Raw genomic sequence first — 22389 nt, 5'->3', positions numbered from 1 at the left:
TGTGTAAAACAGGTTGCTGCTGTTGGTTAGTTTTGTCACTTCTACTAGGTGGGGAGATAGACTGTTTTAGAAAATGGTTCTTTTTTACATCTCTTTTTTATCTCTAACAATATCTAACAATATTTAGCAGAAAAATAGACACTCAGTGAAACTCGCTGATTGATTACTTTGAAATGTTTTTTCGAGCTGATGTGTTTGCATTTTAGTGTGAACATTCCCAAATAATAACTAAAAAAGAAAATAAAACCATGTTAACTAATTGTTGTTATGGGTTGAATTGTTTCCCCTCCAAATTCATATATTGACATTCTAATCCCTAGTACCTCGGAGTGTGACTTTAATTAAAAATAGTGTCATTGCAGATGTAATTCGTTAGTATGAGGTCAATACCAGCATAAGGCAAACCTATAATCCATAGGGCCTTTTGGACATTTATAAGGACTTTTATAAGGACAATAGTCTTTTTTAGGACTTTCATAAAGAAGGTTGGATACAGACCAACTGGCACACAGGGAGATTGCCATGTGAATAAAAAGGCAGAGATCAGGGTGATGCATCTATGGGCTAAGGACATCAAATATTGCCAACACCTTACCAAAAATGAGTTGAGAGGGATTAAACAGATCTTTCTCAAGTCATCATATGGAAAGAACCCTACAGTTCTTGAGTTTCTAATTTCCAGAGCCATAAGAACTGTAAGACATCGCTGTGGTTTAAGCCACCCAGTTTGTGGTACTTTGTTATGGCAACCCTGACAAACTAATGTAATCATAATATATTATAAATATCCTAAAATATGAGCAAAATGTATGGTGCTTGCAAATGGTGCTTGGAAAATTGAAAATGTTACCATTTCCTTTCTCCAAAATTTGAACATAAATATGCGTGAGAAGTAGAACTTTGCTTGAGTAATATTCACTTCCTTAATTCACCTTTTATTCCAAAATCAGATCAAGAAAAGACTCTTGCTTTGAGAAGACACAAAAACATCACATCATCTTATTGAGATTACTGGATAACCATATGCAGGAAACTGAAACTGGTCCCCTTCTTACACCATATACAAAAAGCAACACAAAATGGGTTAAATACCTAAATGTAAAACCCAAAACTATAAATACCTTGGAAGGTAATCTAGGCAATACCATCTTGGACATATGAACAGGTAAAGATTTCATGACAACGACACCAAAAGCAACTGCAACAAAAGCCAAAATTGACTAGTGGGATCTAATTAAACTTAAGAGCTTCTGCACAGCAAAAGAAATTGTCAGCAGAGTAAACAGACAACCTAAAGAATGGGAGAAAAATTTTGCAAACTATGCATCTTACAAAGGTCTAATATCTAGCATCTATAAGGAATGCATACAAATTTACAGGAGAAGAACAACCCCATTTAAAAGTGTGCAAAGGACATGAACAGATGCTTTTCAAAAGAAGATATACATGTGGCCAAGAAGTGTATGAAAAAAAGTTCAATACCACTGATCATTACAGAAATGCAAATCAAAACCACAATGAGATACCATCTCACACCAGTCAGAAGGGTTACTATTAAAAAGTCAAAAAATAACAGATGCTGGCTGGGTTGCAGAGAAAAAAGAACACTTACACACTGTTGGTGGGAGTGTAAATTGGTTTAGCCATTGTGGAAGCAGTATGGTGATTCCCCAAAGAGTTAAAAGCAAAACTACCATTTGGCCCAGTAATCCCATTATTGGATATATACCCAAAGGGATATAAATCATTCTACCATAAAGACACATGCACTTGAATGTTCATTTCAGCACTATTCGTAATAGCAAAGATATGGAATCAACCTAAATGCCCATCAATGACAGATTGGATAAAGAAAATGTGGTACATATACACCATGGATGGAATCATATGCAGCCATAAAAAAAGAGTGAGATCATGTCTTTTGTGGCAACATGGATGGAGCTGGAAGCCATTATCCTCAGCAAACTAATGCAGGAACAGAAAACCAAATACTGCATGATTCTCATTTAAAAGTGGGAGCTAAATGATGGGAAATTATGAACACAAAGAAGGAAACAATAGACACTGGAGTCTACTAGAGGGTAAAGGGTAGGAGGAGGGAGGGGAGCAGAAGAAATATCGATTGAGTGCTAGGTTTAATTCCTAGGTGATGAAATAATCTGTACAACAAAACGTCATGACATGGTTTACCCATGTAACAAAGCTTCACATGTACCCCCAAACCTAAAAGTTAAAAAACAAACAAAAAAAGAAGTCACACCATCTTAAAGGCAACCAAGCCATTTATAGAAAATTAGTAGAATAAAGAGACTCTGTAAAATTAGGCTGTTGATCTACCTTTATTTGATCAATACATCAGGGCCACATCTTACATGGGAGTTAGTTCTACAGATGGCAAATAATATGAATATTTCATAGAAGCTAAATTGTCTTTGGAAATCCTTTAGTCCCCACACTGGAGACTAACATGCTTTCTCCAGATAATTCCAACACAGCTACATATTTCCTCCAGCTTTGGAATAGCTTGCTGTTTTTTCAGTGCACCTGTAGATGAAGCTGGCATTTCATGTCATGTTGTTTAAAAACTCTAGAACCCCCCAGTGTGTGGTGAGATGTACCACTGTCAGACACAAGAGGGAACTGATACTGAGTACAATAAATTAACTTCTCACATCTGATGTTCATTGCAGAGCTTATGCGGATTGACCAGAATGATGTTAAAATCACCTTAAATGATTTAAGTTGCTACTTGATTTCTACTTTCCCACCCTCAGCAACATATATAATTGAATTCTCATAATTTAGATGTACATGAAATGCAGATCCTCTCTGTAAGAATTTATGAGCTACAATTGAAGTCTAAATAATCTGGAAATAAGACCCTACTCTTCAGGGCTGTTAGGCATATGGCAAGTAGATGCAGCAACATTTGTGTGGGAAACATCTCTGATATCCCAATTCCCAAAACACACATTCATACCTCAAGCTGACATCTGAAAAGTATTTAAATTGGTATTACAGATACAATAAAATGGAACACTGTCATTGCCAGAATTAAAAAAACTAAAGCCAAATAATTAAGTTAGGGGTCTGGCGGGAGGAGAGCGTGAGAGATGCCCAGCAATATTGCTTTACGTTTATACTAATATGTGCTGTTTTCATGTGGATGTACTTTTAGAGAGCAGAAGCATGTTTAATTCTAGGAACAGCAAAGCATCTCCATGACCCATAACAGGTCAAACTAACTCTGTCTTTGAGATCTGGTTATTTTTAAAAGACTGAGTCTCTGCTCCTAAGGGCGTCTTTACTTCTTTTTATTTTTTTCCTGAGTATTTCTTCTTATTTGGATCCCAGAGGGTGATTATCTTTGGGGATGTTATGGTGGAAGCTAAAACTTTCAAGGTATATCATTAGAACTGTCACATAGCATAGGTGTATTTCTGTTTGTTTTCACATTCTACAAACTATTAGCAGACCTGTCTATCAGCTAAGGTAAGTGATCCACTGTTAATACAACTGGGAATTATCATAAACTTTCAGACTCTGCATCCAAAGGATGACCTTCCTCTCACCGTGGATCTCTGACATCTTTGTGTATTGATCACACACCTGGAAAAGTGAAGCTTTCACTGTTTTGACAAGCGTGCTGTTTTAGCACAAACCTAGTAGAGAATGGAAGAATACTCTCCTTTTCTGTCAGTAGTAGGAAGGTATGAAGGAAAGTCTATAGAGCTATCAATGATTTATTAGACCATTAAACAACACCCAAACAATGGAAGTAGATGGCTCTTGCATTTTTTCTGATGTGAGACTCATGCTTAGTTGGAGTCCTGAAATGTCTAAAAAAGCAGATTCTGTTGGCTCCACACACATAACCATTAAAATGGTCGACTTCTTCTATTCCCAGGCTTTCAATTATCCAAGAGACGACTTGTGTGTATAATTATTCCTAAGGAGACAGGTCTTTAAAATAAGTCTTTTCTAATAATTTCTTGTGAATCAGACTATGAAGAATAAAGTCTGACATCAAGATATGATGTTACAAGATAAAAGCACAGAGAACAGACATGGACAATCAAGGAGGAATTATGAAAATAAGAAAAAATATCAATGATAACTGAGGGTAAAGGACTCTATATCTGACAGGAGTGAAATGAACACTCCCTTTCCTTTCAGAGTTTCTCTTTAAAGGAAGAATATAGTTATTCTTTAATAATACGTATGAATAAAATAAGAAAATAGGCAAAGGGGAAGTAAAATTCTAAAATCCAGCAGGCAGGGGAGAGGGTAGATAAGAAGCTGTCCTATTTATTTTTGTTTTGTTTTAGTTTAAATTTAGATGTTGGAGTACTGTATATCTTTCTGTATTGATATCCTGATTCAATGTTTACTTTTATTTTACATTCTCAATTCTGTGTCTGAAGTTAAATGACTTGTGTTAACAAAATGTGGAGAGGTGATTATAAAAATGCTTTTTGGTTAAGATTAATTATCACTTACACTTGTCTTTAAGAATATGATGACTTACAATTGAAACAAATTGTAACTCTTTTATTTAAGAGTCATTACCATTTTTGGTTTTTAACATTATCTGAATTGTATGGAAACAAATTTAAAATCAGAAACATTGAGTTTTGGAATAAAGATGGAAAAGAAATATTGGATAAAGTGTTTCAGAAGGATTTATTGAAGTAACTTTTCACATGTTAAAAAAGCTTAAATTCTTAAAAATTGTTTAAATGAAATAAGTGAAAAGGGATAAAAAATAACACAAGCAATATTTATCAAAATTCCCATTCTTTTGCAGTTAAAGGATCGCTCTCTCCCTCTCTTTCTCTTACTTTGCCCTAAAGTATAATAATCTGTGAGCATATGATATCTTCTATGTTAATTTATATTTATTTTTAGGACAGAGCCTTCGCCCTGATTATCTTGGGATTCTTGGAGTTCATAGAAGTGCCTTGAAAATAGGAAGTTTCATACACGTTTTTTACAAATGACCCTGTTTCATGAAATCCAGTCCTGCTTTTCCTCAGTCTCTTATTTGTCTTTAAGCCTCTTTCCCTGTGTTACGCTGCCTTAGAATCTCGATATTTTGCTAGATTCAGCACATGAGATGTCCTTATAAGATCCCACTCAGAATAAATGTTATATTATTATTCTAATATACCCTTCTATATCTAATATATATATGGCATAGTGCATAGGACAGTAGCTCACACAAGGTTATTTCTTTAAAAATTTGATAAATATGAGTGAAATTATTGATGTTATGATCAATAATTCACAGTCAATATTTGATTCTTAAGGCTTTCTAGGCTAGGAAATGTTGTCAAAATAGTATCTCCTCACCTTGTTGAAGGGACAACTAAACTTTAGAGAAGCAATTGATAAACTCAGTTGCTACTTTGTGAACACATTGATCTAGGGAAGTGTAAATAGAAGTATGTGGGATTACTCTTGTCTATAAAGAAATTAAATATAATTTGGGGAATGAAATAATAAAAAAAATTGTTGCAAAATAATAACATATAGGTCAGCAAGATGGCAGAATAGGAAGCCTCAGACCCTCCTTCCCCTGTGGAGACACAGATGCAACAAAAATACATGGACCGATTCCCTTTGTGAGGAATTAGGAAACAGTTAAGAGGGTCCCACATGTCAGGCGATTGTGAAGCCAGCTGTATCACAGCTGTAAGGAAAATTTATGGCATTCATTCATTACAAGTCCACTCCCCAACATCGCATGGCATAATGAAGAGAAAACTCCTTGCTCCCAGTCTTGCCTTGGGAAGTGAAACAGAAGACTAAAACATGTCCAGCATGCAGACTCTTTGGGGAGCTGTCTGAGTGACTGGCTTTTGCCTTTTCTGACTCAGGAAAGGGTACTACACTGGGGATCACTAAGAACAAAGGTGATGGTTTGGACTAATATACACTCATTCACCACAGTCTCTTGTCCCGGCTTGGCATGGGATCAGAGAAAATTCTCACCTTCCAGCTTCTCACCAGGGAGGTAAAGTAAAGAATTAGGGCATGCATCCAGTGTTATGGCTTTTGGGGGGCTTCTGCCTCACTAGTTTCTGTCTCACTTGTCTCAGAATGCTGATGGGACCTGGCTTACTCTCAATATCTGGGGACTACTGAGAAAAGAAGAGTGTTTGGAGGCTTATTCCTGCTTCAAAGGACCCAGGGTACAGAAGACAGAGGCTGCTATAGCTTGGTGACCTCTCCCTCAGGAGAGAGTGGGTAAAAGAGTGGATCATGTTGGCCGGGCGCGGTGGCTCAAGCCTGTAATCCCAGCACTTTGGGAGGCCGAGACGGGCGAATCACGAGGTCAGGAGTTCGAGACCATCCTGGCTAACACGGTGAAACCCCGTCTCTACTAAAAAATACAAAAAGCTAGCCGGGCGAGGTGGCTGGCGCCTGTAGTCCCAGCTACTCAGGAGGCTGAGGCAGGAGAATGGCGTAAACCCGGGAGGTGGAGCTTGCAGTGAGCTGAGATCTGGCCACTGCACTCCAGGCCGGGCGACAGAGCGAGACTCCGTCTCAAAAAAAAAAAAAAAAAAAAAAAAAAAAAAGAGTGGATCATGTACCCAATGTTCTGGTTTTCAGAAGGCTGCAAGAGACTAATTTCTATCTTGTTTGATTGAGAATGCTAATGGGACTTGGCATACTCTAGAAGTCTGAGGGCTTCTGAGACTAAGAGAGATGGGCAGCTTGTGGTGTATCCAGAGAACCTATAGTACCGTATACAGAAGGTAAAGGGAGCAAGAGATTATGAGCTCCTGAAAGAAGAAACTGGAAAATCACTTTAATTTGGAGTCTGCATGCACAAGTTCAGAGAAGACACATCCATAGGAAACATTTGAGAGGACCGCAGACTGATGGTTAAAGGTCTTTCCCTCTGCAAAATGCCAGTCCAAAAAGACTGGAAGAAGTGGCTGTTTTATCAAATGTGTGTATTCCACCACAAAGTTAGAAAGCAAAGGAAGACAGAGGAAAGCATAGCATAATCAAAGGAACAAAATAAGTCTCCAGGAGACAACCCTTTAAAAAGAGATCTATGTGAATTACCTGACAAAAAATTCAAAGTAACCATTTTGAAAATGTTCAATGAAAACAGAAAAGTGATGCTGAACAAAATGAAAATATCAAAAACGAGAGAAAATCTGAAAGAGAACCAACCAAAAATTTTGGAGCTGAAAACTGTAATGCCTGAATTTAAAAATTCATTACAGAAGTTCAACAGCAGTCTTGGTCAAGCAGAAGAAAGAATCATAAAATTCAAAGACAGATCACTTGGATGTCACAAAAGGAGAAGAGAGAAAGAAGAAAAGCTTATTCATAGAAATCATGAATGAAAACTTCATAAATGTGGGGAAGAAAATGGACACCCAGAATCAAGAAGTTGAAGTATTTCAACAGAAATGAATATAAAAAAGTCCACTCTGAGACATATTATAGCCCCAAACAGAGGATTTTAAAAGACGCACAAAAAAGGCGACTTTTCATGTAAATGGGAGCTCCCACAAGACTATCAGTAGATTTTTCTACAGAAACCTTGCACATCAGGAGGGAAAGGGGTGATATATTTAAAGAGCTAAACATTTTTTAAAGGAACCTACAAAGCAAGAATACTGTATCTGCCAAAACTGTCCTTCAAGAATGAAGAAGACATAAAGACTTTCCCCATAAACAAAAACTGAGGAATTTAATCATTAGATCTTCCTTATAAGAAATGCTAAAGGAAGTTTTTCAAGTTGAAATAGAAGGATACTAGACAACAACACAAAAACTTATGAAAGTATAAAGCTTACTAATAAAGGTAAATATGTATACAAATATAGAATACTATAATACTGTAATCATAGTGTGTAAATAAATTTTGGAATTATTTATTTTTAGTTTGCATTATTTTTTATTGTTATGTTGTTATTTTTATGGTTTTTATTCTGGAATATTTTCTTTTTAAAGATTTCAACTTATTTTAGATACAAGGGGTACATGTGCAGGTTTGTTACATGGGTATATTGCATGCTAACTTTAGGAATTTAGAAATTAAGGGCAAAAGTATAAAATAACTATAATTAGAAAATATGTTAACATGTACACAATATAAAATGAAGTTATTTTTATGATTAATAACATAAAGTGTGTGTGTGTGTAGGAGCAATAAAGGAATAGAGTTCTAGTATGTTATTGAAGTTATTATTAGGTTAAAATATACTGCTATAGCTGTAAAATATTTTGCGTAAGCTTCATGGTAACCATAAAAAATACTCATAGAAGATACGAAAAACAAAAAATAAAATCAAGTTATGTCACTAAAAAGCCAAAAAGGAAGAAAGCAAGAAAGGAAAGGAGGTTCAAGAAAACTTGTCCTGCAAGAGATTCACTTTAGATTTAAGGATACATACAATCAGAAAGTGGAATTATGGAAAAATATATTCCGTGCTCATATTGTTAGGCTTTGTGTCCCCACCCAAAATCTCATCTTTAATTGTAATCCCTTAAATCCCCATAATCCCCACATGTCAAGGGAAAGACCAGATCAAGGTAATTTAATCATGGGGATAGTTTCCCCATGCTGTTCTTGTGAAAGCGGCAGTTCTCTTGGGATCTGATCGTGTTATAAGTGTTTGGTAGTTCTTCTTGTGTTCATTCTCCTTCCTGCTGTCTTGTAAGGCAGGAAGGAGAATGTAATAATATGTTATAGTAACAAACTGGAAGATAATCACAGGATCATCTCAATAAATGCAAAATGTCATTTTACAAAATTTGAACTCTTTCATGAAAAAATACTCAGCAAATTAGTATTAGGAGGGAATTAATTCAACAGAATACACATCATACTCAATGGTGAACACCTAAAGCTTTTCCTTCAAGTTGAAGAACAAGATAAGAATGCCCACTCACTGCTTTTATTGAGCATAGTCCTAGAAGTCCTGGCTGGAGCAGTTAGGCAAAAGAAAAAAAAAAGGAAGAAAATGCATCCAAATAAGAAATAAAGAAGTAAAATTATCTTTGTTCACAGATGACATGATAATATAAACCTTAATGATAATAGAAAACCTTAATGATGTCTCTGACATATATGCCCACACACAAAACTGTTAGAGCTAACAAATTTAGCAAAATTTCAGGACACAAAAATCAGGAAAAAATTAATTACACTTCTATGGACTAACTATTAACTATCATAAATAAATTAAGAACACAATTTTATCTATATTACATGAAAAAGGATAAAATAGCATAAGAATAAACTTAAGAGGGCAAAACACATGCAACTTAAAACTACAAAACATTTTTGAAAGAGAAAAAAGGCAAAAATAAATAAGAAAGACATTTTACATTCATGGAACATCAATAAATTGTCCATACTATCCAAAGTAGTCTACAGATTCAATACAATCCCTACCAAATTTCCAAAGATATTTTCACAAAAATTGAAAAAACAATGCTGGAATTCATATGGCACCAAAGGATGCCAAATAGCCAAAACAATCTTGAGAAAGAATACATTGTTTATACATTGGTATAAACCAATGAAACATAATAGGCTATGAAAAATTGCATGCACACATGGTCAAATGATCTTTGAAAAGGGTGCATGTGGAACCCTTCAACAAATGGTCTTTGGAAAACGGTATTCACATGCAAAAGAGTGTCTTTTTTTTTTTTTTTTTTTTTTTTTTTTTTTTTTTTTTTTTTTTTTTTTTTTTTTTTTTTGAGACGGAGTCTGGCTCTGTCACCCAGGCTGGAGTGCTGTGGCCGGATCTCAGCTCACTTCAAGCTCCGCCTCCCGGCTTCACGCCATTCTCCTGTCTCAGCCTCCCGAGTAGCTGGGACTACAGGCGCCGCCACGTCGCCCGGCTAGTTTTTTGTAGTTTTTAGTAGAGATGGGGTTTCACCGTGTTAGCCAGGATGGTCTCGATCTCCTGACCTCGTGATCCGCCCGTCTCGGCCTCCCAAAGTGCTGGGATTACAGGCTTGAGCCACCGCGCCCGGCCAAGAGTGTCATTTTATAATGAGCAAGTGTTTGGCATATATCTGAAAGATGTCTTGAGGTAGTAGAAAATTCAGAACTTAGCTGAGGTACAGTCACTGAAGATATCATAAAATGTAAAATATTATATTCCCAACCAGTATGCTACGCTGCTTTAACTTACAATATATAATTATATGGCATTAAAATTCTGATACATTAGTCTCGTGGCAAACCTTAAGTAGGAACAGATAAATATGTTAAACCTGCGTATGCAACAATTACTCTAATGGGAGTAGGAAATAGTGCATGTTCTCAAGGATTCTCATTATTTTAAGAATGTCCCAAGAATTCCCTGTTAGTCATAAGTCAATTCTCTTCCACTAGTAACTGAGAGACCCTGAACCTTGAATTCCTTTAGTTTTCACTAAGGCAGTTCCTCACAAGAGAGCTTTAGCAACATCTTGGATTGTAAACATTCTACTGACCATTATATTGACTATAATAACAAAAGAATGAAGACAAGTTCACATTCTAAGGAAGACTCTAGATCACTTTCCACAATATTTTCCACACAGTAGGAAACTATTTTCAGGAAGGTAACCCCTACTCATCATCAGGAATCAATTTGTTCAGCTCTACGATAATGTTTTCAATGAATCAGTAAGACAATCAATAATATATTTTCCTTCGTTTCTTCTGAAATCCCTTCAGTGTATAAGAAAGTAATGGTATAATTTAAAAAGCAAGGATTTTGAAAACTGAAAAAATAAAATTGGATCTTTGTCTTACACTATACATAAAAATCTACTCAAAGTTGATTAAAGACTTAAACTTAACACCCAAACCATAAAACCCCTAGAGGAAAACATGGGGAAAATGCTTCATTAGTTTTGACAATGACTTCTTGGATATGACACCAAAAGCACACACAACAAAAGCAAAAATAGGCAAGTGGGACTATGTCAAACTAAAAAGCCTCTGTGCAGCAAAGAAAACAACAGAGTGAAAAGGAAAACTACAGAATGGGAGAAAATATTTGCAAACCATATGTTTGATAAGGAGTTAATATCCAAAACATACAAGGAATTTCTATAACTCAATAGCAATGAACAAACACACAAAACAGACAAACAAAACCCCAATACAACCTGATTAAAAAATAGGCAAAAGACTTGAATAGCCATTTTTCCAAATAAGACATACAAATGGCCAACAGGTATATGAAAAGATGCTCAACATCTCCAATCATCAGGGAAATGCAAATCAAAACCACAATGAGGTATCACATTATACTTGTTAGGACGGCTATTACCCAAACCAGAAAATAACAAGTCTTGGTGAGGATGTGGAGAAATGGAAATTTATGAGTACTGTTGGTCAGGATATAAGATGATACAGCCACTATAGAAAATAGTATGGGAGTTTCTCAAAAAATTAAAAATAGAACTACCATCTGATCTAGCAATACCACTTCTCGGTATTTATCCAAAAGAATTGGAAATAGGATATTGAAGAGATTATTTGCACTTGAATGTTTATTGTAGCATTATTTGCATTATTCACATCATTCAATAGATAAAAACAACATAAATGTCCTTTAATTGATGAATGAATAAAGAAAATATGGTATAGTATGAGCTCACTTATATGTAGAATCTAAAAATGTTGAATTCATAGAAATAGAAAGTACAATGGTGATTGCCAGAGGCTGGTCAGGAATGGGGATAGACAGAAAAAAGAAAAACATTGGTCAAAGGGTACAAACTTTCAATCTGATAAAAGGAATAAATTCTGGTGATCTATTGCATAGCATGATGACTATAGTTAATAATAACATATTTAAAAACAGCTAAATGAGAGGATTTTCAATTTCTTACCACAAAGAAATGATAAACATTTGAGGTAATGGGTAGGCTAATTTGCCTAATTTGATCATTCCACAATGTATACATGTATCAAAACACTACATTGTACCTGATAAATATATACTATTATTATCTGTAAATTAAAACTATAATAAAGGAAAATGGTATATATATATGTAGATATTATGGAATATTCAATTTTATAAAAGAAGGAAATCTTGTCATATGGTACAACACAGATAAACCTTGAGGACTTTATGATAAATGAAATAAGCCAGCCACAGAGTACAAATTCCACTTAAATAAGGTATAGAAAGTAAACTCATAGAAGCAGAAAGTAGTCAGAGGTTTCGGGGAGAGAGAAATGAAAAGTTGCTCTTCAATGAGTATAAAGTTTCAGATAAGATGAAAAAGTTCTAGAGATCTGTTCTATAATAATGCGTTTGTAATTAACAGTAATGTACTGTACACACAAAGTTTTGTTGCTTAGTAATAGTTGCAATAGAATAAAGGAAAACATCATACATCACATTCAGCACATGTATCCCAGAACTTAAAGTAAAAAAACAAAACAAAACAATAAATCAGATTAGAAATAAAAAAAGGAAACATCATATAAAATGTTGTGAGACCACATAGTTTTGGTTAAAAGCATGGACTATCTAGTGAGAATGTCTGGGTTTGAATCCTCAAATAGCTGTGTGATCTTGGGCAGGGAACTCATCCTCTTTGTGCTTTATTTTCCTTCTCTGTATTTGGAGATAATAATAGTATTTACTTCATATTTTTTATATAATTTAAATAATTAAAATAATTTAAAATATGAACAGTGCTTCGAACAGTGTCTGGAACATAGTATTATATATTTTAGCTATTATCAGAATTAAGAATAAATTTTTACTTTTTACTTTCAAAATTACCAAAAAACCCTCCAAATTATTATAGGTGTTTTTTCTTATCCAACCTAGAGTATCACATTTCAGATTTCAGACCCTTTGGTGTCAGTCTGGCTTTGTTTTGGGTTTATGTACTGCAAAATACTATCTTGTACATAACGATTCTTCGAATATACTTAACAATCCCTACTAAATTATAATGAGTAGAGGCAGTGCTGGAACCTATTTTGATATTTTGTGCCAAAGTCCATGACTCTTAAAATTAAATAGCTTCAGCTTGCAAAATTTGTAGTTCTTGTATCTTTATTCCACAAACCTCCATCATTCTCCCACTGTAATAATAGAGGAAAAGGCAGCAGAAAAGGTATAATTTACAGTTGGAAGCCATCTTTAGGTGTTCTTTCTCAGACAAGATCCTGCCAGAACTTGGAAAGAAAGAGCCTGTGCCATAGAGGTTGGCCCTTAGAGGCTGTAATATACCATAACTCTAGGACTGAAGTCTATCTGAGAGAACCTCACCACATATAGCCTCCATAAGAGTGACCAAATTGAGCTTTGAGGTTAACACAAGTTAGAAGGCAGCAGTGATTCACCCAGGCTTAGGAGCACTTGAGTTGGGCTGAACTTAAGGAGACAGAGATTTATAAAAGCATGTGACAGCTCCTGTAGTGGCAGCAGAGAACAATCATTGAGGCTTTAGAGTGCCTACATACATTCTCTCTTTACCACCCTAAAATTATCCGGATTATTTTCCATTGATATAGTAAATTCTACTCCCCTGTGTTAGTCTCTGCGTGTGCATAAGCATTACTTGCAGCATTCTGATCGGTATTTCATTTGGTCAGCCTAAAGGGCAAGGTAACTGATTTGTCAAAGAGGCTATAAATATGTCCTATTTAACATTTTCAACAATAAAAGGATATATATATTTATTTTATTTATTTTTTTTGAGACGGAGTCTCGCTCTGTCGCCCAGGCTGGAGTGCAGTGGCTGGATCTGGGTTCACTGCAAGCTCCGCCTCCCGGGTTTATGCCATTCCCCTGCCTCAGCCTCCTGAGTAACTGGGACTACAGGCTCCGGCCACCTCACCCGGCTAGGTTTTTTTTTTTTATTTTTGTATTAACAAAAAGATATTTATTGAGTATTTACTGGATTCTATTTGTTAAATATGTGATTCATTAATGTAGAAGTTAGTAGCATATTTTATGCTATTCATAAGAAAATACAGATCTTTCAATATAAAAAATGGGCAATTATAAGGAGTGAATAAAGATATAGTCATACTGAATGCTTTCCATTTTTCACTACAAGCGACTCATATATTTTCCACTGCTTGAATATTCCATGTCTTACATCTAAATGTGTGGCCCTCTCGGCATCTAGAATGACTTTTTAAAACCTAAAAACAGTTTCATTCCTACCCTAACAACCTACTTGAACAATTTTGAGTCAGCTGCAGTAGCAAATGAAGAGCAGTACAGTGCATTATAAAGGAACACAAAAGCGCTGGGAAACAGAGCCTGAGGTAGAGTCTCCTTTCTTATCACTATACAATTCTGGTCAGAAAAGATACTCAGTGTCCCTCAGCTGTAGAAAAGAGAGAATCATTCTACCTTTTCAGCGTTCTTGCAGATATTAAATGAGATAATATTTAAGGCCATAGTCTGGAAAATATAATGTGCTTATACAAATGTTAGATGTGATTATGTGTTTCTTTTGGATGCCTATAAATATTCAAGAGACTATATAGAAGAAATGAAAATAAAATGAAATTTCCAATCATTAAGGCAGTGCATAGTGGCAGCTTTAATGTCTACCAAAATTAGAGCTCTAATTATACAGATTAATCCTCCATGATGATCAAAAGAACTAGGAATTTTTACCATAAATGTATTGCGATAAAGTTACACTAAGAAGAATGTAACCAACCACATCATTAAAACTAAAAGAATTCAGCAAATTGCCTGGTCTCTGGAGGGACAGACATTCTCTCTTCTTTTAATTTAGACTCATTCAATGTTTCTAAGAGAAATTTTCTGGCCAATGCAAATCTGTAAGACTGGGAACGGCCTTTTTAAATAGTGTAAGTACTATCGTATGTTATAAAAACACAAGTTTTAAAAAATTGGCATATTTTGTTAATCTTTCTCCACTCTGGAGCTGTCTTTTTTTTTCTTTAAATCAAGCACAAGATATTAAATCCAAAGTGTGAAAGGAAAATAAGTTTATTGTTAAATTTGATAAAACTTTTATGCTGACAGGCAACATTAAATATATTTAATCATCCCTAAAGTATGAGTTGAATTTTCTGGTGCTTCGTTGAGAGTTTTTACAAGGAATCTGTTCAATTAAGAAATATGATTACTACTTAGTAACGTAAAAAATACTTATCTGAAATACTGAGGGCACAATTAGTGTTTGGAATTGGATATTTGCATACCTACCTGAGAGGTATGGGAAATCTCTGTGTCTTTCTTCTGTACTGGAGGTTTTCCATCTGCAGTCATTTCAATCATACAAATGACTCCAGGGCTGCCCATAGGCGTTGTGTAGCTAAACCTAAAACACAAGAGGCCATTATGATATGTGTTATTGGCAAGAAAGGGGTAACTTCACACATGGATAGTAAGTGCTTCTTCATTGAGAGAGGTACTTTCTGGATCACAACAATCCTGAAATATGGCCCCAGCCAAGTGTAGACATTTTCAAGTAGATAAAAGATGTATTTCTTTTCTAACACTGTGTTTTATTTTCCTTCTCTCCTACTGACTTTAAAACTGGACATGAAATGCTTTCAGAAAGTTAAACCTCCCACAGAATAAAAAGAGCTTCATGTGTATAAGTAGATATTGATAAATTTTAAGTGCTAACTGGGGTTGACATATGGTCTCACTCATGTAGGCGATGGTTGGACAAGTAACATCAATGTTAAATGATGCTAAACTCCCTAGGAAAATATTTCCCCTCCCTGGCCTACAGGGAAATTGAAATGGAATAAGAAATGAAAGGCTGCATACCCCTGAGTAGTGAGATTACACTGTGATACAGTTATCAGAACTCAGAAAGCATGCTGCTAATGTACCGGCTGGTACTGTATCTCAGAGATAAAGAAAAGTATAAGGTTAAGGGAGTTTGTAGAATGAATAGCAGAAATGGTCAATACATAACTGAAAATTTATCACAGTTTATAGAATGATGCAATCATATGAAAAGGTACATATACTAAGGTACTTGGCATACTTTTTAAACAGTTTATTTAGAGTTTTAAAGAAAACTCAAACAATATTACCCCGGCACTTGTTGTAACAATAGTAACTTGCATTGTTATAAAGTTTATTTCATAGAGATAATACAAATATGTTCACTGATATTAATAGTGGCTGTTTCTGCATACTGAGAGTGTGGATAATTTCATTTCTCGTTCTTGCTTATTTGTATTTTTTAAATTTTGGACAATGATCACACTTTTTTTTTTTTACTTTTTATTTTGACCAGACTTTCTTGTTTGCCTGGGCCTGAGGCATTTCCCAGGACATGGGACTTTCAGTTTTTTCTTTTTTTTTCTTTTTGTTTGAGACAGAGTCTAGCTCTGTCGCCCAGGCTGGAGTGCAGTGGTGCAATCTCGGCTCACTGCAAGCTCCGCCTCCCGGATTCACGCCATTGTCCTGCCTCAGCCTCCGGAGTGACTGGGACTACAGGCTTCCACCATCACGCCTGGCTAATTTTTTTGTATTTTTAGTAGAGACGGGGTTTCACTGTGTGAGCTAGGATGGTCTCGATCTCCCGACCTCGTGATCCACCTGCCTCGGCCTCCCAAAGTGCTGGGATTACAGGTGTAAGCCACCGTGCCCTGCAGGACTTTCAGTTTTAAAACCAGATAATTTTCTGGCAGACCTGGAGAAGTTGGTCATTTTGTTTTTCAAACAAAAAGTCAATTTTATTAAACAGTTATTGGTTAAATAGTAATACTTTTTCTTAAAATAACTTTGTCGACTTAATTGAATTAAAAAACAAAAAACAAACCCTAAGTTTCCTCTTTCTCTTACCCCTCTTAAAGGCACAGCTGTGGGCTGGTTCCTTCTCCTTGCCTACTAGGTAGTAAGAATCTGATATGATCCTTTCAATAAGTCATTCCACTACCTTTTTGGCTTCCACTTTAGTTTACCAAGACCATTTCTAATTCTGATGAGATCACTGTTAAAAATTCTTGAATTCTAAGAATTTCCCACTTAGTATGAATTTTTTACTGTAAAAATATATGAAGCATATTTGCCATCAGTGTGGATATGGCCAGGTTGATACGTATGGAGGCTTTTATACTGGAGATGGAGAGAATTGCTCTCAGGGAATGCACAAGATCTCTGCTTTTCTCATTCAGAGCTTGTTGAAATCTAACTTGGAACTGAAGCTCCACCAAAGTAAGCTATTCACTCTATTTGCTTTCTGTTATTCCTTCTTTTCTCCCCCTGACCCTTCCACAAATGATGTTTTATATTATCTCCCTGGTTTATGAACTATGTTGTAAATTGATATGCTAAGTCTCCCAGAATTTTTTCCACATGTTGATTCTTATGTTCATTTTTATGTTGTCTCATGCTTGCTTATAGACCAAATTGTGTCATAAGAAACAAAAAAACCCTATAAACAAATGAGATATTATGCCACATAAATCATTTGAGGAAAAGCCTAAGAGCATATCCCTTATGCCTCTCAAGTATTGCTGAGTCTAATGATTTAAAGACTTAAGGATCATATTTTGAGATAATCCGTTGACTGGCTGAGTGATCTTAGGCAAACCACTTAACCTTTCTTCCCTGAAGTGTGATTATGCACGGAAGGGAGATAATCATTCTAAGCTCATAAATGGTTAGTGAGAATCACATTATTTAATGTACATAAATCATTCAGTGCTAATATTAAAATCCAAGTTAAAGCAATTATTTGCTGACTAGACAGGGATCTCTAAAGAGATTTTTGTAAAAATAAATTACACAGTCAAGTTGAAGTGTTCATCCACTTCTACTAATATTGCTCATAATGGAATTCAAAATCAAATACTCAAGTTGCATTATTTTAAAAACTAAAACTCGATGAAACAGACTTTTTTTTCAGTGTCCTTAACATTTTTGCACTTTAGATTTATAATTTTTAGGTGTGCTTAGCAATATTGGTGGAAACATTCTGATTTGGAAAAGACAGTTTATTTGTAGATTTTTAGAAGACTTGCCCAGATGGAAGTTCAGGTTATCTAAAACAAATGAAAGGGCTGCAAAAAGGTAAAAAAAAAGGAGTTCATTTCTTAATTAATTAAATCAAGTAACTTAAATAATTTATCCAGCTCTTAAACGATAGAGTAATAATAACACAGAAAGACATTTGTGTGAAATAGAAAAAGGGATACATGTAATTTGAATTACATAAGATAATTTTAATAAAAATATGCAGAGGATAATACCAGAGCTACTTTTACTAATATTAACAGTGGCTATCTCTGTATCCTGGTGATATGGGAGGCAGGCAGGGAAATGCTGGGTAGAGAAGGGCAGGGTTCCTGGCAAGGGCTCCACCCTTGGGCCTGTGCCCACGAACCTAAATGAGAACAGATACTCCTGTTTTCATGCACAAATGTTGCATTTTCCAAGACCACTCTGGCCCACATGCCCCCTATCCTGTGCCCATATAAACCTGAGACCTTAGCAGGCACACACAGAAGCAGCTGAATGTCGAGACCATGGTGGAACAATGTAGCAGAGAAAGAGAGAATAGTATTGATGTCTGGATGCCAAGCAGAGTTTGGCTGGGGGCTGTCAGAGAAGAGTCCAGCCCCTGGGTGGCCCTACTCCAGGGGAAGACCATCTTCCCACTCCATCCCCACTTCCAGCTCCCTTCCGTCTTGCTGAGAGCCACCTCCACCACTCAATAAAACCTTGCACTCTTCCTTTGAGCCTGTATATGATCTGATTCTTCTGGGACACTGGGCAAGAGCTCAGGATACAGAAGGCTGTCACGCTGGCCCCCTGCCCTTGCAATAAGGCAAAGGGTCCATTGAGCTGATTAACATGCAAGCCACCCACAGAGAGCAAAGCTAAAGGAGCACTCTGTAACACATGCCCACTTGGGTTTCGGGAGTCACAGACACCCACCCCTAGATGCTACCATGGGGCAGAGAGCCCAAAGCACTTGCCCCGGCCTCTGTACCTGCCCATCTGCATGCCTCTTCTAGGGGTTTGAGCCGCAGGGTGACCAAACAGGGGAGCCATATCCCTGTCACACGTCCTATGAAGGGAATTGGGGAACTTTCCTGTTTCACTGGGAATGAAGATGATTTTTTGTGTATGTATGTGTGTAGAGATAGGGTCCCACTATGTTGCCCAGGCAGGTCTTGAACTCCTGGGCTTAAGTGATCCTTCTGCCTTTGCCTCCCAAAGAGCTGGGATTGTAGGCATGAGCCTCTGTGCCTGGCCAGAGGATGATTTTTAAATTGTGTCTTTTGCTTATTTGTATTTTCTAAATTTGGACACTGAACATATGTTTTTTAATCTTATCTCTTAAGGAAAAAATTCAACTTTTATTAATAAAACAATAATTAAAGAATTTTCCAACGTTTTTCTGTTGTTTCCTGGATTCCATTCCTTCCTTCCAGGTACACCTGTGTACATAATAGCCAAGATTTGGAAGTAACTTAAGTGTTCAACAGTAGATGAATAGATCAAGAAAATGTGGTACATATACACACAATGGAGTACTGTTCAGCCATAAAATAGAATGAGATCCTGTCATTTGCAACAACATGGATGGAACTGGAAGTCATTATGTTAGGTAAAATAAACCAGGCATAGAAAGACAAACTTTCTCACTTGTTTGTGGGAGCTAAAAATTAGAACAATTGAACTCATGAAGATAGATAGTAGAATGGTTACCATAGGCTGGGAAGTGTAGTAGGGGTCTGAGGAGCTGGAAAGATTGTTACTGGGTACAAAAATACAGTTAGAATAAGATCTACTACTTGATAGCACAACAGGGTGACTACAGTCAATAATAATTGTATGCTTTAAAATAAAAAAAACAACTGAATTATTTGTAACACAAAGGATGAATGCTTGTTTTGATGGATACCCCATTTTAAACTGATGTGATTTACACATTGTGTATTTGTGTCAAAATATCCCATATATCCCATAAATACAGACATCCACTATGGACCCTCAAAACTTAAAAATTAAAAAAAAATTCCTCAAACTTTGGAAAATTTTTACCTGAATCATCTTGAATGTTGCTTTTTGGTATTCTCTGAATGATACGGTTTGGCTGTGTTTCCACCCAAATCCCATCTTGAATTGTAGTTCCCATAATCCCCACGTCATGAGAGGAAACCAGTAGGAGGTAATTGAATCGTGGAGGTGGTTACCTCCATGCTGTTCTTGTGATAGTGAGTCAGTTCTCATGAGATCTGATGGTTTATAAGGGGCTTTTCCCCCTCTTTACTCTGTACTTTTCCTTCTTGCCATCACATGAAGAAGGACATGTTTGCTTTCCCTTCTGCTGTAATTGTAAATTTCCTGAGGCCTCCCCAGTCGTGTGGAACTGTGAGTCAATTAAACCTCTTTCCTTTATAAATTAGCCAGTCTGGGACAATCCTTTATAGCAGCATGAGAATGAACTAATACACTGAGCACTGAAATCTCTATTCGTAGAACTTATGTTAGACATTTTTTGGAAGGCTGTTAAGCAGTCCTCTAAACTTCCTAATCTTGCTTTTACTCTTAAAAAAAATTCTCTTAATTTTTCTGTCTGACTTTCTTCTTAGGTGTCATTTTTTTCTTCAACTGTTTTTAGACTAGAGTTTATCCTATCTACTGAGTTTTAAATGTCTATGTTTTTTTATTCTCAAGATTTTGAATATATTTCTTTTTTTGTGTTTAATTTCTGTCTGTTATGCTTTTATAATTTTTCCCCTATTTTAACTACTATTTTAATATACTTTCTTGTAAGATGTTATTTTTAATTGAAAATATTGGAATTCAGTTTCCACTCTTTAAATGAGGAACAATAAGTATTATCAAAGTTTGAATCACTTTTTTTTTAAAACTTTTATTTTAGGTTCGGGGTACCTGTTGCAGTTTGTTATATAGGTAAATTGTGTGTCATGGTGTATAGATTATTGCATTGCCCAGATAGTAAGCACAGTACTGTTAGGTGGTCTTTTTGACTCTCATTATCCTCCCACCCTCCACCCTCAAGTAGGCTCCAGTGTCTGTTGTTCCCTTCTTTGTGTTCCTTTTGAGCTAAGCACTTAATGTTTAGCTCCCACTTGTAAGTGAGATAGTGTGGTATTTGGTTTTCTGTTCCTGCATTAGTCCACTTAGGATAATGTCCTCCAACTCCATCCATTTTGTTGGAAAAGACATGATCTCCTCTTTTCATGGTTGTGTAGTATTCCATGGTATATATTTACCACATTTTATTTATTCAGTCTACCGCTGATAGGCATTTAGGTTGATTCCATGCCTTTCCTATTGTGAATAGTGCTGTGATGAACATATGTGTGCATATGTCTTTTTGGCAGAACAATCTATATTCCTTTGGGGATGTACCCAATAATGGGATTACTGGGTCAAATGGTAATTCTGTTTCAAGTTCTTTGGGAAATTGTCAAACTTCTTTCCACAATGGCTGAACTAACTTATATTCCCTGCAGCAGTGTATAAGAGTTCCTGTTTCTCCACAACCTTGCCAGTATCCGTTATTTTTTGACTTTTTAATAATAACCATTCTGACTAGTGTGAGATGGTATCTCACTGTGATTTTGATTTGCATTTCTGTAATAATTAGTGATGCTGAACTTTGTTTTATATGCTTTTGGCCACATGTATGCCTTCTTTTGAAAAATGTCTGTTAAGTTCTGTTAAGTTATTTGCCCACTTTTCAGTGAGGTTTTTTGTTTCTCACTTGTTAAGTTCCTTACTGAATCTGTATATTAGATCTTTGTCAGATGCATAGTTGAAATATTTTCTTCTATCTTATAGGTTGTCTGTTTACTCTGTTGATAGTTTCTTTTGCTTTGCAGAAGCTCTTTGGTTTAATTAGGTCTTACTTATCAATTTTTGTTTTTGATGCTATTGCTTTTGTTGTCTTTGTCATGAAATCTTTCCCAGGGCCTATATTTAGAATGGTATTTCCTAAATTATCTTCCAGAGTTTTTATAGTTTTGGGTTTTACATTTAAGTCTTTAATCCATCTTCAGTTGACTTCTATATATAATATAAGAAAGCGGTCTAGTTTCAATCTTCTGCATATGGCTAGCCAGTTATCCTTGCACCATTTATTGAATAGGCAGTCCTTTCCCATCACTTTTTTTGTCAACTTTATTGAATATCAGATAGTTGTAGGTGTACAGCATTATTTCTGGGCTCTCTATTCTGTTCCATTGGTCTGTGTGTCTGTTTTTTGTACAAGTACCATGCTGTTTTGGTTACTGTAGGCTTGTAGTATAGTTTGAAGTTGAGTAACATAAAGCTTCCAGCTTTGCTCTTTTTGCTTTGGATTGCCCTGGTTATCCTGGTTCTTTATTGGTTCCATATGAATTTTAAAATAGTTTTTTTCTAATTCTGTGAAGAATGTCATTTGTAGTTT

At 35.8% G+C, this 22389-nt stretch overlaps 1 protein-coding gene across 2 annotated transcripts in view; it reads right to left on the bottom strand.

Annotated features, from left to right (window-relative positions):
* Positions 1–22389, bottom strand: part of EYS (eyes shut homolog) — a 1930870-nt gene that overhangs the window by 308264 nt on the left and 1600217 nt on the right. For both annotated transcript variants that reach the window (XM_030928557.1, XM_030928558.1), the window contains exon 31: positions 15201–15309. In XM_030928557.1, coding sequence (XP_030784417.1) covers positions 15201–15309 — 109 coding nt within the window. The remainder of the gene's footprint in view (positions 1–15200; positions 15310–22389) is intronic.

Source organism: Rhinopithecus roxellana, chromosome 4 (assembly GCF_007565055.1).
Source record: "Rhinopithecus roxellana isolate Shanxi Qingling chromosome 4, ASM756505v1, whole genome shotgun sequence".
Classification (NCBI taxonomy): domain Eukaryota; kingdom Metazoa; phylum Chordata; class Mammalia; order Primates; family Cercopithecidae; genus Rhinopithecus; species Rhinopithecus roxellana.
This window is presented reverse-complemented; position numbering and strand designations above follow the sequence as displayed.